This window comes from Peromyscus californicus, unplaced genomic scaffold, assembly GCF_007827085.1.
Source record: "Peromyscus californicus insignis strain IS unplaced genomic scaffold, ASM782708v3 Scaffold_6__1_contigs__length_162567912, whole genome shotgun sequence".
NCBI lineage: Eukaryota > Metazoa > Chordata > Mammalia > Rodentia > Cricetidae > Peromyscus > Peromyscus californicus.
In genome coordinates, this window is record NW_026294584.1 from 73159612 (window position 1) to 73174848 (window position 15237).

At 53.0% G+C, this 15237-nt stretch overlaps 1 protein-coding gene across 6 annotated transcripts in view; it reads left to right on the forward strand.

Annotated features, from left to right (window-relative positions):
* The window catches only part of Adcyap1r1 (ADCYAP receptor type I), a 109564-nt gene that overhangs the window by 56868 nt on the left and 37459 nt on the right, over window positions 1-15237 (forward strand). For 3 of the 6 annotated variants that reach the window (XM_052721230.1, XM_052721228.1, XM_052721229.1), the window contains 2 exons: window positions 8248-8369; window positions 10073-10178. In XM_052721230.1, the coding sequence (XP_052577190.1) occupies window positions 8304-8369; window positions 10073-10178 (172 nt within the window). In that variant the 5' untranslated portion in view covers window positions 8248-8303. Of the gene's footprint in view, window positions 1-77; window positions 416-8247; window positions 8370-10072; window positions 10179-15237 lie in introns of those variants that run through there. The other 3 variants (XM_052721231.1, XM_052721227.1, XM_052721232.1) reach the window with 3 other exon arrangements.

A 15237-nucleotide genomic window follows, 5' to 3' on the forward strand; every position in this document is an offset into this window, starting at 1 on the left:
GCACCCCACCCCCAGCCTGCGAGGTCCGCTGGGGAGGCGGTGGTCTGTCGCCTCCCTCAGCCCCGGGCCTGGCTGCGCAGCAGAGGCGGCGCCTCTCCCGCAGGACAGAGCGGGCCGCGCGGTGCAGAGCGGACGAAAGCAGACGAGGGGCTCCTGGCTCCCATCACCGGAGGTGACTGGCAGGCCCCTCTGGACTAGCGTGGTCCCCGTGTGCACATACGCGCACACGCCGCGGCGCAGGGACACACAGACCCAGCTGCCCGCGGCCACACGCACTCAGAGACCAGGCTCGGCGCGCGCTCCGCGACTCGCACGCTCCAGCCAGTGCAGCTCCGGGCACGGATTCGCGGGCTACGCGCCCCCCTGCATCTTCCGTCCCGGCGCCCTGCAGCCGGCTCGGCTCTGCGGCCAGCAGGTAAGGGTCATCTCCGACCTGTCCCTCCGCTCCGCAGCTCACTCCCAGCTCCAGACGCTTCTCCTCTCCGGCGGGGCCCTTGGACCCCTCCTCCAGCTCAGAGGTCTCCTGGAGCCGCATGCTCCGCCGATCCTGCGCCGGCGAGGGCCAGCGCGGGGCACAGCACCGGAGCCCAACCTCTCTCGCGGCTGTGGGCTGCCTACGCTTCTCTCTGCCCCATCTAAGTGTCTGGGACCGTGAACGGGGGCTATCATCCCTGTAGACCACTCAGTGGGGATCGGCCTAGCTTTCTCAGCCTTTTCTGGTGCCAGAAAAGGACATTCAGGGGCAGGGATGACACTGCGGCCAGAGGGACCCCAAGAGATCTATCTCCCTACGCGGATTTGGAAGGGAGATGCTGGAGGGTCTTTTGGGGGACTCGGTTCCACAATATGCGGGATATTTGAGGGGTAGGCAAGGTATGTGCTGGGGATGAAGGTAGGGAAGGAACCAGTTTAGTTTGTCCCCCAGTGGAGATAACCTTTGGATTGTTTAAAAAAAGGATAGTACAACGATTTTTTCCCGCGGCGCAGAAAGGTTGAGTGAGAGATGCTTGGGCTTTGGTGGTCTAACAAGGAAACGCCCTGCAGGGCCTGTGGGAGAAAATTATTGCTGGGAGTGGGGTTGCTGAAGTGGGCCCACCTGAGACCCCCTGCTGACTGTTGTAAAGGCCCGCAGTAGGCAGCTACTGGGAACAGGACCATATCACCAGCAACAGCATGGCAGGTTTGGGGGTCTGAGGGACCAGGCACCCGTGCATGGAACTAAATCTTCAGGAGCAAGCACGCAGGAAGGGGACAGTGATGGCATTTCACTTGCTGATAGGGAGTGGAACATCAATTCCACATGGAGCTCAGAGCTTTCTGGACCATCTTGGCCTGAGAGTAGGTCTTGGTAATTCTTCAGCCCATCTCAGGGCTGGTGTATGTGACTACTTTTCTTTACTTCAGGCTATGTGTCCCATAACCCTTCACTCTCCAAACAAAAAGAGAAACGGGCCTCTTGGGATTTTTCTGTGGCAGCTCAGGTGCATTCCTGTGGGGGTATGTGGGAGTTTAGAGCCCAGACAGAGCATGTGGAGGGCAGTTTGCCCTGGGGCTGCAGTTGAACTGAGGCAGACCATTCTGAAGATCAAGCTGGAGGCTGGAAGGTGGCTGTGGGCATGGGAAGAGGATGGGGTACTGTGATTGAGCCTTTTGGGAGCCCAGGGATAGCAAGTAGCTCTAGGTTTGTTCAGGAGGCCCTGGGATGCAATTGGTGTGGTGAGCAGGTGAGGTTGGAGGATCCCCCATTCCCGAGTGTGGGCCTAGGACTCCTGCTCCTCACTGACCTTGGAGAGAGCAGGCAAAGGCCCCAGTCTGGACACAAGCCAAAATCTGAACACACAAATTCAAGACAGGACATGTTGGAGCTGGCCTTGAGCCCGATCTCCTGACCAATTCATCAACAAGTGTGTGTGGTGTGACCTGGAGTCAGATGCAGATACGGTTCCTCCTGCTTTCTGCCATCAGTGGTGGCTCATGGGTGGTGGGGCATCTGTCCTCAGGTCCCCAAGGGTCTGTCTGTCTCTGTGTAGTGAGGGACATGTCTGTTGGAGGACCTTTTCCTGCCCTCCTGAGCCTGGGCCAGGCTAAAGCCTGCATTCACATTTTGTGCATGTTTCAGGCTAGCAGGGGGCTGATTGGGGAAGCACTTTGGGAGCCTTTGTTTTTTGTTTTGTTTTGTTTTCACACGGTCATCTCTCTGTCGTGCTTCTACTTTTGGACACTCGTTCCTTCCGTTTGTATTGAATGGTGGAATGGACTCAGTGCATGTTTATAGATCAGAATACAGGTGAGATTCCAGAAAGGACAGGAGATAGGGCCACGAGGTGGCCTTCTCACTGAGAAGGTAGCCTGGCAGGGATGCATTTCATTGCCCAGGAATGGCACTGAGGAAGCGGAGGACCCTGTGCTGTGGGCCAAATGGCAGGGCCTGGGGCGCTCAATGCAGTGTGAGAACTTCACTTAGGACCAGGAACACAGTGCTCACCTGTGAGCCACCCATCCTGGAGCTGACCCTGAAGGGACTGAAAGGAGCAGAGGATGTGTGTGAGCAGAGCTGTGATGCTCCAGACAGGGGATATGGGGGCCTTTTAACCCGGAAGGCCTAGAGGCTGCCTGCCACTTCTGAATAGCAGGAACTGGGCTTCTACGCCTGAATGGATTGGGCCTCATGGTCCAGCTGCCTGGCAACATGGAGGCAGGAAAGCCCTTAGCTGTGATGTGTTTGTACTGAGCTCTGGATGCCGTCAGAAGCACACAATGATAACCACCCCCACACTGACACACAGAGGAGTGACACACAGCTGGGAAGGCATGTGGGCTTCCCACGACACTTGCCTGGGATCTGAGATGAAATAGAAACAGGCAGCAACAGAAAGACATCCTCACATAAGATCGGGGAACACTTGGTCACAAAAGCCAACCTTAATGAAGGCCCAGGTGTGTGTGTGTGTGTGTGTGTGTGTGTGTGTGTGTGTGTGTGTGTGTGTGTGTGTGTGTGGTGTTTGTACACTGTGTTGCAGGAGCCTAGAACATGGGATGTAGCTTTTTTTTTTTTCTGTAAATCTAGCAGATATTTTAGACTCTGTGGCCATCGTACTTGGTCTCCGTGACTTTGTCCTGCTGTGTTAGCTTGGAAGCAACCACAGGGGACAGACGAACAGAAACTAAACCTGACTGTGTTTTGGTAAACTTTTTGGACACCTCGTATTTTAATTTCACGTAATTTGTATTTTGTGAAATTGAATTCTTCTAATTTCCTGCACCATGTAGAAACCATACTTGACTCTCTGACTGTCCAAAACTAGGGAACTAAGTGAATCTAACTGGTGGAAGGGTCCCTAGCTCCTGGGCTGGATGGTTAGAGGCAAGAGAGGGTCCAAGAGGTTGAAGAAAGAGAATGTCTGATCTTGGAGCTCAAGATGCCTGAGCACTAGGTGCTCCCCTTGGTCTCTGAGAGGCATCTGTCTGTCAGTCCCAGGGGAGGCCTCCACTGTGCTCAGGGGACACCCCTACTCCCGCAGTATACCTGGAGATGGCACCCATTAAATGCTTCTGATGTCTGAGCAAGCCGAGTAGTTCCTAAGCCTCTTCTCCTGTTCCTCTCACGAGAGAGAAGCCAACTCACAACCTCACCTTGGATCTCACAGTAAACTTGGCAAGACCTCAACAGCCTAAGCAGGAGGGAGGGGCTTTTTGTTCACGGCTGGGGACCGGAGGACAGAATGAGTAAGTCCACTGGTGGGCTTTCAGGAGGTGGTGTTCCAAGGTTGGAATGGCCTCTCTCCTCCCAGCTCTCCCCAGATTCTGAGTAGTACGTGGCTCTATATTCTCCCTGGCAGATGGGCAAGTGGCACGCTGGCTGAGATCACTGGCAGCCGCTGTGCACCTTGGAATCTCTTCACTGGGAACCTATGGCTCGGCTAGCAAACTCACCCTCCCTTCTGCTTCTCTCTTGCCCTGCTGTCCTCCAAGGACCTTTCTTTCCTGCCACATCTTCCAGGGATGCTTTGCTGTCATATTGCCCCATACCTCAGAATTCGGCCCACTTTCCATCAATTTGGTTCTGATCCTGAAGGGCTGGCCCTATGGTTGCTCTGCTCAGTGGCCAGAAAAATCTCTTCCCTTGTGGGGGGTGTAGCAATCTCTTCCCACTCAGTGATACCCCATTTCCTGATACTGTCCTCCAGTGTCCCTAGCTGCTAGACTGGCTCCAGCCTCCCCTACCTCCTCCCCATCACCTGATGTCTTGCCCTGGAAGTGTCTCTGGTGCAGGGCATATATGGAGCCCAGGCCTGTATGAGGGGACAGGGATGGGACAGTGCTATCCTCACGTCCATCCCTGTAGGGGCTTCACAGGGCAAAGGAATTCAGAGTAGGAAAAGATGCAGAGAGATACCAGACTCCGACTGAGGACCTGGACCATCTGTGGGAGGAGTTGTAAGTGGCCTGCAGCAGAAACCACGCCCCCTCGGAGCATGGCAGATGGCCTCTGCTGGGTTTGGTGCAGTGAGGGCGGCTGAAGGGTCTGCAAATCCCCCCTTCTTCTGACGAGGAAAGTCTCGAGGTCTGTGAGTCACCAATTCTCCAGTGTGCTGACTGGTGATGTAGCAGCTGCTGCTGCTGTCAGTTCCTGTTCAACTCACTTCAGAACTGCTGCGGACTAGGGAGGGCAAGCCTTCTCTGGCTAGAGGGCTGGGCCTGTTCTGGGGTCTCCTAGACCCCCTGAAGTTGAGTTCACATCTCACTCCTGTCAGGCATATCTCTAGGCTCCACACCGTGTAACCTTGGGAAACACCTTCCCACTCCGGCCTCAGCTTCCCCATGATGAGGCGGCTTTTCAAGTGGATCTCAGGCAGGACTGAAATGCTCTGCTCACAGCTGTTCTTCCTGATGATGAGGACAGGTACAGGTAGGCCTGCTTCTGCCCAGGCAAATGGCAGCCAGTAGTAGAGGATCTGCACACCTCTGAGCCCGTGAGAACTCATCGGGGGTGCCGCAGGCTCCTTTACAAGTGATAGAGCAGTCAAGGGACACGCATGCTTTGGTGCCACTTTCTAGCTCTATGGGGGTACTTCCTGTGTGACCTCGGAGAAGTTGTATAGTCTCTCTGCGCCCCTATCATCTCTCCTAGAGAATGAGGATGATGACGGGAACTATTTCGTAAGTGTCAGTCAGGTTACAGAAGTCGATGGGTATTCAGTTTGGAAGAGCGCCCAACACATGTATGTGATAGAGCGTGGTGGGGACAGCACTGTGGCACAAGAATCATGAACACAGAGAGGGAGACACCTCACAGATGCCAGGCTGTGGCACATCCTTGAAGCGCTGCCGTTGGGACAGGCATGGCTGTCATGCCCACTTTGCAGACAACATGTAGAGGCTAAGCAGGAAGCTTAAGTACTTTGCCTGAGGTCAAGACGAAAACCCCCAGGGAAAACTTCCCACTTCTCTTCCACTCAGAGCTCGGAGGCAGAGCTTGCCTGTTCTCAGAGCCACCTGCCCTGCACAGTTTGAACCCCAGAGAGCACAGGGTGGGATGAGTGGGCATGCAGGGTGCCCAAGTCAAAGGGCCTGATGCCCCTCCTCAGGGTGGGATGTCTGACAGATCTGTGGTGGCCTGTCTCATTCCGTGACAGGGACACTTGCTTCTCCAACGAGTTTTGAGGCAGAGGCAGCCTGGGTAGAGAGGAGCAGTAGGCTAGTGTGGCAGATCCAGGGAACACAGCCTGTGGAGGACTGTGTCTGGGCCCCACAGAGCACTGTGGAAAGCATGAGCTAGGTGCTACCAGGAAAGAGTGGGGACAGGACAGAAACACCCGGAAGAGCAGAGGTTGCATGAGATCTCCAGAGTCAGGAGGAGAAGCCAGGGCCTGAGCCCTCTGTGGTAGGGATGAGGTGGAGCAGCAACTGTTACCCAGGACCGTAGCTCTTGCCTAGTGGCTGCCCCACCTGAGATACTCACCTGTGTGCACTCCATGGCTCCTGTGTCAACACTATGTGTATCTCCCTGGATTGTGATTTGTCTGGGAGACTGTACACAGAACCAGGGATCCCTGCACATATCTGCAGGAGGATGATGTGTCTGTGAGCTAATAGTATCCTTACAGTAGTGTCTTCTGTATGTGGTTCTGGGTCTCCATAAAGGGACACATGAGGAGAGGTGTTACAGCTGATCATATTGATGCTGGCAAGTGAAAGCTCTATGGATATTGGTGGCTTAGTGTCTGTGGACATGACGTGTGTCTATGCTCATTTGTTTCAGAGAGGGGAGGGGAGAGAGAAGGAGAGGGAGAGGGTAGACTACCAGCCCCCCACCCCACCCCAGCTCTCTGCCATCATGATCCCTCCACCAGAGAGAACCTTAGAGCTGTAGTTCTCTTTGTTCCTGTGTGCATCCCAAGGTTCTCACAAGGGTTAATGCAGAACCACGATAAGCCCAACAACACAACTCAACTGAAGGCCCATCCTGACTGAGAGGGTCTGAGATGGAGAGGAGGGAGGTGCGTCTGGGGACAGTCTGGTCCTAAAGGGTTTCCTTGGGGACCACAGCTCTGTTTTGGAATCTTCGTCTTGAGATTACTCAAGGTGAAAGAGAGTCAGCCCCAACTTCGGAGGACATCCTGCTCTTACTGGTTTTTCTGTCCTGAACTAGCTGGGGAAGATGGTTTCTCCCTCTTGCTGAGGTTCCCAGAACTAGATATTCCTCTATCCTAGCCAAGCCTGAAGTCATTTCTGCAGGCAGAGTCTGGGAATCTCAGACTGGTAGAGATGATTGCCCCCTTTGGGGGAACCACCAGTGCTACAACCAAGGCTGCCTGTAGCCGCGAGGAGGTGTAGGAACCTACTCAAGCCTGTGTGCCTACCTCGGTCTGTTCCCAGCCTTCTTCCAGCCCACCCAGCCCTACTTGCCCCCTCCCCCAGTACTTGTCAGCTATCTGAGGCCTCCTCAGCATCTCCGACTGAGCTGTAGACTGGGGAGGGGCATTCTTTTCTCTTCATCTTCTTTCCTGTCACTGGTCTTTATTCCTCATTTTGGGTATTTGTCTATGACAAATGGTTGAGTCAAAGAGTTGAAAGAGGGTATTAAGACCAAGCAGCAGGGGCACAGAGGCATAGGTGACAAAAGCTAGGTGCCTAGGACATGTGGGTAGAGGGGGCAGGCTTGTTTCAGCTCCTCCCGGCCTCCAGAGTGAAGCACTTTTGTGTTAGCTGTGTTCTGATAGGGCTACTTAAGAATCCTTCCCACAGCCATGTAGTAATAACCATCATCACTCTGGAGGGATGACAGCACTCTGCTTAGCAGGGCCGGTGTGACGCTGCTGCAGTGAGTAGACTCACATACGTTGCTCTCTGTCCAAGGGCAAACCTTCCCCGGTGCAGAGCTCCCGAGTGGCAGGGCATTTGTATCCATAGTCAACGGCTGTGACTGTGACTGTGAGCTCGGTTCCCCCAGTTTCCTCAGTTATCTGTAGCTTTTCTGGTCCCTTCTGGGGTCCTGGTCCCTCCTACACCTGTCCTTGAGGTCCAGCAGCACTAAGATGTGAGTGTACCCTTTAGTAGTCACTGAGGACAAAGTGGGGTGGGACAGGGTGGAAGGGGAATGTATCTATCCCACCTGTGCAGTGGGAGCAAAGAGGCCCTTTTAGAGTGAGCAGATGGTATAGAAGTTCATTTCTCCATACCAGAGCAGCTTGGAGTTAGCTAGGCTACCCAGGCTGGAGAGGTGTCTTGCTGCCACAGACCGCACAGTGATCCTGGCTTCTATTCCACTCTTATTCTCCAACTGCTAGGAAATTATTCTGTCCCCCCCCCTCGAAAAGGCAGACCCTGCATTTAGAAGGGAAAGTGAAAGAGGTAGGAGCATATGTGCCCTGAACAAGAGACTCACGCTTGTGCCTGAGAACAAGGGAGCCTGGTAAATGTCCCTGCTAGGTGGGCTTGCATATTGCCAGCCAAAACACTGTTCCTGTGTGGAAGCAGAGGATGTCGAGACATGGAGACAGTTGGTCTACTACAGAGGAATAAGCTGCCCTAGAGTGTTCCAATGGCCTGGTTGCTGAGCTGGCATGTACCTACCACATGCGGTGCCCTGCCGTGGGCCCAGTGCAGATAGATGATGCTCAACCCATGTTGGTAGGACAGAAGAGTAAAAAAGAAGGAGTTCAGGCCCCAAGGGTTAACCAGGGCTGGAAGCCTAGACTGGGAACCCACTGCAGTTGACCTCGTGTGCTCTTTCCTTCCCTTCAGCCTGTGGACAGCGGCACTGGTTCTCCACTGCTGGGAGCCGCAGCCAGAGAGAGAGGATGGGAAGCACCATGGCCAGAGTCCTGCTCGGCACCTCCCTCACTGCTCTCCTCCTGCTGCCTGTGGTAAGGGCCCAGAGTCTCCCTCCACAAGTGTACGGAGTCTCCACCTGGAGAACCAGTTATGTCTGTGTACTCTCAGCCAAGCCGCCCCCTAAGCTGGCATTTTTGTCAATTTCTGCCAACACTCACCGCCCCCCCCCCACCCCACCCCCACACACTGCACCACTCATGTTTCTGTGGTGTGAATTAGATAAATGATTTTTCTCAAGACTGGTGCTGATTGGACTGAAAGTTGTTACAGAGTTTACAAGTCTATTAAGATGGTGACATGTGCTGTGGCATTTAGAGTTGCATAGTATCTGAATAGCTCTACAGTGTAGCTAGAGTTTTCCTGCCTGACCCACAGTCAGGACAAATCTTTGTTACCTGCCAGTCTCACAGCTGCTCAGACCCAAACCAAGTAAACACAGAGACTTATATTGCTTACAAACTGTATGGCCGTGGCAGGCTTCTTGCTAACTGTTCTTATAGCTTAAATTAATCCATTTCCATAAATCTATATCTTGCCATGTGGCTCGTGGCTTACCGGCATCTTCACATGCTGTTTGTCATTGTGATGGCTGGCAGTGTCTCTCTGACTCAGCCTTCCACTTCCCAGTTCTATTCTCCTCCTTGTCCCGCCTATACTTCCTGCCTAGCCACTGGCCAATCAGTGTTTTCTTTATTGACCAATCAGAGCAACACATTTGTCATACAGAACATCCCACAGCACTACAGTGTGCAGGGTCCCTGGTTAGGGCCATAGAATGGTCTTCTGGTCCCCATCCCATGAGGTCCTCTGACATCTAAACTCAGGGGCCTGTCCTCTGCTCAGACCTCTCCTGTGCAAGGGTGAAGATCAGGAGGGGAGGAGGGTTCCATTTGGGCCAGGTTGAGGCTGTCCTTAGAGCCCCAGGTATCTAGTCTCCTGATCTCTATCTCCTTATGTGATGGGATAGGCACATCCCTCTCTCTGTGAGAAGCTGGGGTTGGATCTGTCTTGGGACATGGCCCTTGGCAGCTCTGATCTTTGCCAAGGGAATCATTTCTGACCTGGGATTTGATGGAAATGAACTTGGCCATCTATCATGATCATCTACACTTGGCCGTAAAGTTCCTGGATTCTGCCGTGGGACCTGAGACGGGCTTTGTACCATACTATCTCTGAGCTTGTCTTTCCTCCTCTGAAAGAAAGTGGTGAGGCCCCTGAATCCTACCATTACCCTTTGTCTGCTGTGGCAGGGTGCTTGCTCCTGTAGCTCTCAGTTTACCAGGCCTCACCTGCCCCTAAAGTGCAGCAAGAGTCAGAAGATCAGATTCAGATCCTGTGACAGGGCCTTGTGTCTTGGAAAAAGTTAAGTAACATCTCTGCTTGGTTACACATCTGCAACAGAGAATGATGAAAACAAAAAAATAGTCCCTCCTTTGTAGTGTTTATGAGCTTCTAGCATGCATGCACACACAGATGCTCAGCTGCTAGAGGGCAGCCCATGCAACTCTTAATGTCACCATACTGTGGAGACTGAGGCTCAGGAGCCTGTGGGACCCACACATTGAGTTAGGGTCTGTGGGGATCTCTCATGGCATCTGTAACAAAATAGATGTTGGTGCCCTTGTTGGTCTGAGGTCTATCACCCTCCTGCTCAACACTTTGCTTCTAAGTCAAAGCAGAAGGGCTGTCAATGGAGCCCCTTGCTCTCTCATTGGCTGTTCCTCATGTCTTACAGGCTATTGCTATGCACTCTGATTGCATCTTCAAGAAGGAGCAAGCCATGTGCCTGGAGAAGATCCAGAGGGCCAATGATCTGATGGGCCTAAACGAGTCTTCCCCAGGTGAGTGAGGTGGCACACAGGCCTGGTGTCCTCAGCACAGGCAGGCTAGCTGTGCAGACATAGTGGGAGGGTGTGAAACTCTGGAGTCTTCAGAACGCCCTCTGAGGCCACAGCATTTGACATCTGCCCTGCTCAGTGACACTGGGTGGCTCTCCTTGTGCCAGTCTGGGCTGGGCTATTCTGGGTAGCTTAAAGTGACTTCTTTTCTCTTGGGCCTGGTCTGGATAGCAGCTGTCAACAAGCTTGTTCATAGGCCACCTGGGACCAGTGGCAGCAGGAATGCAGCTGTTATGGTGGTTGGGTTATAGAGTATCTGGCTAGATGGAGGCAAGGGGGTGGGGTATTTTCCTATCTGCTGGGTCAGGCAGAAACCAGGGTTGAACGCAGAAGCCAACCCCAGGGCTTTGGTTAATGTGGAGCTCCCGTATCATATGCTGGATGTGGTCGCATATATCTTTAGCTTGTTTCCTCAAATGATCCCAAGGATTCCAAAAAGTCCCTCCTAAAAATTCATGTCCTGAGGGAGAGGCACAGCTCCTGGAAAGACCCAGGGGTCTTCTTCCAACTCCCCCTGCAGGGGTAGGGGAGGTTGGGTGGGCATCTTGGAGAGGTCATGCTTTTCTTCTGCTCCTGTCCCGATGCAGAGCAGGCTGGATCTGCCTAGGGGTGGGGATCCACTACATCCTGAGGAGTGTACCTTTCCCTCTGGACTCACTCAGCTCTTCTGAGAACAGTCTGTTTGAAGACTTTATTAATCTTCAGTCCAGTTAAACAGAATTTCTGCTGGGCCAGCTTTACACCAGCAGCTTCTTCACAAAGACTGATGGGGGGGGGGGGGGTGCTCCCAGCATGGCATGGCTGCTTCACTGTCGGACCAGAAGCGGACTCTAGCCCATACCAACCAAGGACACTGAGGAAAGGGGACAGATGAGTATACAGTGAGAGGAAACTCAAACTCTGATCTAAGTGACTACTTCGCGTGGGTGAGAAAGTGGGTCCTGAAGGGATTAGCTACCCAGTGCCTGTGTACCATGTGGGTAGACCCCATGCAGCCTGCGTCCTGACCTGGAGTCATTGGTCCCAAATGGCTGCTCTCTTGCCCATAGGGTGTTCTTGTCTGCAGGCTGAAGCAAAAGAGGACAGGTGTGGGTAGAGCACTGATAGAAGGCGGGGCCGGTGGTGGTGGGAGGGGCTTCCCTGGTGGCTTTGGAGAAGAAGAGGTGAGGGCCAGGAGGAGAAGGAAGGAGTGAGTAGCTTGGAATACCCACCCACCAGGGGACCTTTTAGGAGGACATCCACAAGCCCCAGTACAGATTAAACCAGAATCTTGGCTTGACATAGTTACAAGACATTCAATAGCTCCCAGGAGGTTCTGATGAGAAGCCAGAGCTATGAAAACTGGTCCAAGGCAGGGGTGGGCATCGGACTGCAGGTGAGACAGGGCCAAGGGGAGAACACTGCAGGCTGTTTGCAGTCACTCCTACTTCATAGATGAAGAAACAGATGCGAGGGAACCCCGCACCTTGCTCAAGGACACAGTTCACTGCAAGTGGGGCCTGAATTTGGGCGGTCTATATCCTCAGTCACTGGAACAGACTGCCTCAGGACAGCATACTCTGAGGCCCGGCATGACTTCCATATCACCTTTGAAGACACGTATCACCTCAATTTTCTTGGGTCTAATGGAGGGGGGATCATATGTAGCAACTGTCATCTGTAGGAAGCAAGAAGGCTTGAGGACTTCAGAGTCACTGCATCTGAGTCTCCCTCATGGTGTAGAAAGCTACAGGCTTTGCCTTTGGCTAGGTCAGACTTCTTCTGGCAAGGTAGACACCATTTGGAACTGTCTGAAAGAGAGGGGAGTGTAGTCAGACTTTATTGGACTGCCAGTCCCCAAATAATGACATGGAGACTTATTATTAATTATAAACACTTGGCCTTTAGCTTGGGCTTGTTCCCAACTAGCTCTTATAGCTTAAACTATAACTTACAACTGTTTCTATTAATCTATGTTCTACCATGTGGTTCTTTACCTCTCCTCCATTCTGTATGTCCGGCTCCCTCAGTATCTCACTGGCATCTCTCAAGCACGCAGATTCATCTCCAGTTCCTCTCTATCCCTGGAAGTCCTGCCTAGTCTCTCCTGCCTAGCTATTGACCATTCAGCTCTATTGGCCATTCAGCTTTATTGGTCGTTCAGCTCTTCATTAAGTCAATCAGAAGGCACCTTTCACATAGTGTGATCAAATATCCCTCAACAGGGGAGGGTTGAGAACCAGCCCTGGCTTCAGAGAGCTGAGGAGAGGAGGGAGGGCAGGAGAACAAGCCTAGGTAGGGGTGGCTTAAGACAGGTGAGAACTGTGAGCTAGCTCTTATGGACCAGGTGCTAGCAGAGCAGGCTTGGGTCCTCAGTGTTCATGCCCGCACACAGCTTGTCCACCCAAGTCAGCAGTGATGCTTCCTTCCACCTGAAGATGACATTATCTTCTCAGAGAGTCCCTTTCTTGCTTCCTTGCCCATCATCTAGAAGCCCATGCCAGATTGGTAGATAGAGTCTGTGTGTATTTTTGGATATGTCCAGAGATCCCAGCTCCCCCAATCCACTACACTGCAGTCGAAGAGTGAAAAGTCTCCCTGATTCCAGGTTTTGGTGGACACATGAGGAGTTGTGGAGAAGAAGGTCTTGGGTCTGTGTTCAAGGGGGCCTGCATTGCTCAGAGCAGAGCCCCCGCAAAGGCAAAGGTTGTTCGCATAAATGCCACAGTGGTGGAAGGTCCACTAAGGAAGGGCAAGGGTAGAGGAAGGGAGGTCCTCTTGGGATGGCTGTGTTGAGTGAAGCATCCATCAAATCTGTGGTCGAAAGGTCCTATGGCATGATCTGCAGCAAACAAACATTTGCATAGGCAGCTTCTGGGCACCATGCCAGGATTCAGGGTCTAGGACAGCTAATCCTTGTTGTCAGTCCCCAAGGGAAGGCCTCCATGTCTTCTGAGCCTCATATGAGCCTCATGCCTGCCTCTAGGGCTGTCTTCACCTGGGCCTTCAGATTAAACAACCATGTGACCCTAGAGCAGGGGCCATCTCACTGTACTTTGCAGGGCCGTTGAAGTCCCTACAAACACTTTAAGGTACCCATGAACAGTCCTTTCTCACCCACAGCCAAGGTCAGCAGCATCTGGGGCTCAGGCTCCAAGGAGGTGTGTTCTCCGAGCCAGCCCCCAGCTGATTGTAAAGTGTGTCCAAGCTTGATAACTCTAGAGAACCGCCTCTACCACTGTGCCCACGTGATGTCAGGCATGAGAGAAAAGGCCACGGAGCAGGTGAATCAAGCTAAGATATCAGTATCTCTGGAAGTGGAGCAGGGTTAAGAGATGTGTTGTCAGCCTTGGTTGGGGAGAGTAGAGACTGGTGAGCTGTAGTCTCCTTCTATGTTGTCCCTGAGCACTTATCTGCACAGACACTGATAGGAAGTAGTGCTAACCCTGAGACATGCTTGAAAATGAAGAAGAAAGCCTGCCAGTTTGCTTCAGCGCCTGGGAGTGTGTGAGCTCAGGGCAGCTTTTATACATGTGCACATGCGTGCATTCACTAGCTTCTCAATGTCCAGGCCACTTAAGAATGGTATGGCTGGGAAGCCTCCCAAAGCATCACACAGTGCAGGAATGCAGACCTTGGTGGTCTGGTCAGCCACTGCACATGGCTCCTTTGTGCAGTCAAGAGACTGTAAACAGGAGATGTATGAGAATATGTAACATGGCACAATGCTTTACAGTAAGATCGAAAAGTTAAGCACACTGTGAAATAATGATACAAGTATAGTTTAATAGATTCATGGAGCCAAGAATTTAGTCGGTTAGTCTGCACCATACGTAATTGTGTGTGCTGTGCTGTTTCACATGACTGGCAATGAGGCGGCTGTTCCCACCAGCGTCACCACACACGAGTGACTTTAACATGGTGACGGCATCACTAGCGGCAGGGACTTCTCAGCTCTAGTATAATGTTAGAAGATAGCCATGGCATACCTAGTAAGTTGGGTCTGTGGGAATGAAAGCCTGGTTTGTTGGAGGCGAGGGCCATGTGTGGCACTGTGGTTGGGGATTACTGTCTTGGGGAGGCACCTATATTCCCTCCTCGTCCTGATCTTCAGGGACGGAAATACCACCCCATCGTTTTGAGCACGTGTTGAAGGGTTTCTTGGGAAGAGGACCAGGGATGGAGGTATATTTCACTGTTTTGTTTCCAGATCCCTGGATCCTGCATGGGACTTGAGCCAACTCTGAGTCTGGCTCTGCCATGTGACATATGATGATGCGGCTAGAACCAGAGGTGCTGTCACTGGCAAATCACATGGAGAGTCTCAGCCAGCTCTGGGTGGGTGCCCAGAGCTCCTGACTGGGGACTTCCCTTTCTGCTGCACTGTAGCAGTGTCCTTGGAGGAGGACTGGACGGGGGGGGGGGGGGGGGGGGGGGGGGGGGGGGGGGGGGGGGGGGGGGGGGGGGCAAGAGGGCTGCTGTGCACGGGAACTGGGGCTTGTCTGTGCACGACAGGCCCTGTAGCTCCATCCTGTGATCCCTCTACCTGGATCAGGGTTTGTCTGCCTAGGCTGTGGCCAGCGGCACCTCCTCTTTCGTGAGGCTTTGAGCTGTGAGCACAGGAACCTGCCTGTGTCCAGGAAGAGCTGCCCTAGCTGGCCTTCAGTGAATGCCACATGCTGAAAGAGATGGGCAAGGTCTGCAGCGCCATGGCAAGTCAGGGGAGAGGTCTTCATGCTGCCTTTCTGGACTTGTCCTAGGTAGAGTTCAGGTGCTTAGACCACCCCCACCCCCGACCCTATTGGCCTTCCAGCTGCTCTAACACTGACTAGGCCCAAACATGAGGAAGTGGGTGTCTATAGAAACCCTTGCTCCAAGGAAATTACCGGATGTAGGGTTCATAGGAACCTGATTGAGAGCTTGCTCAGACTCATCTTCTCCAGGAGCTCCTCCTTATGGAACTCAAGCATGTATCAGACTCTCCTGAGGGTTTGTTAAGCACAGGTTGATGGATGGTCTCAGG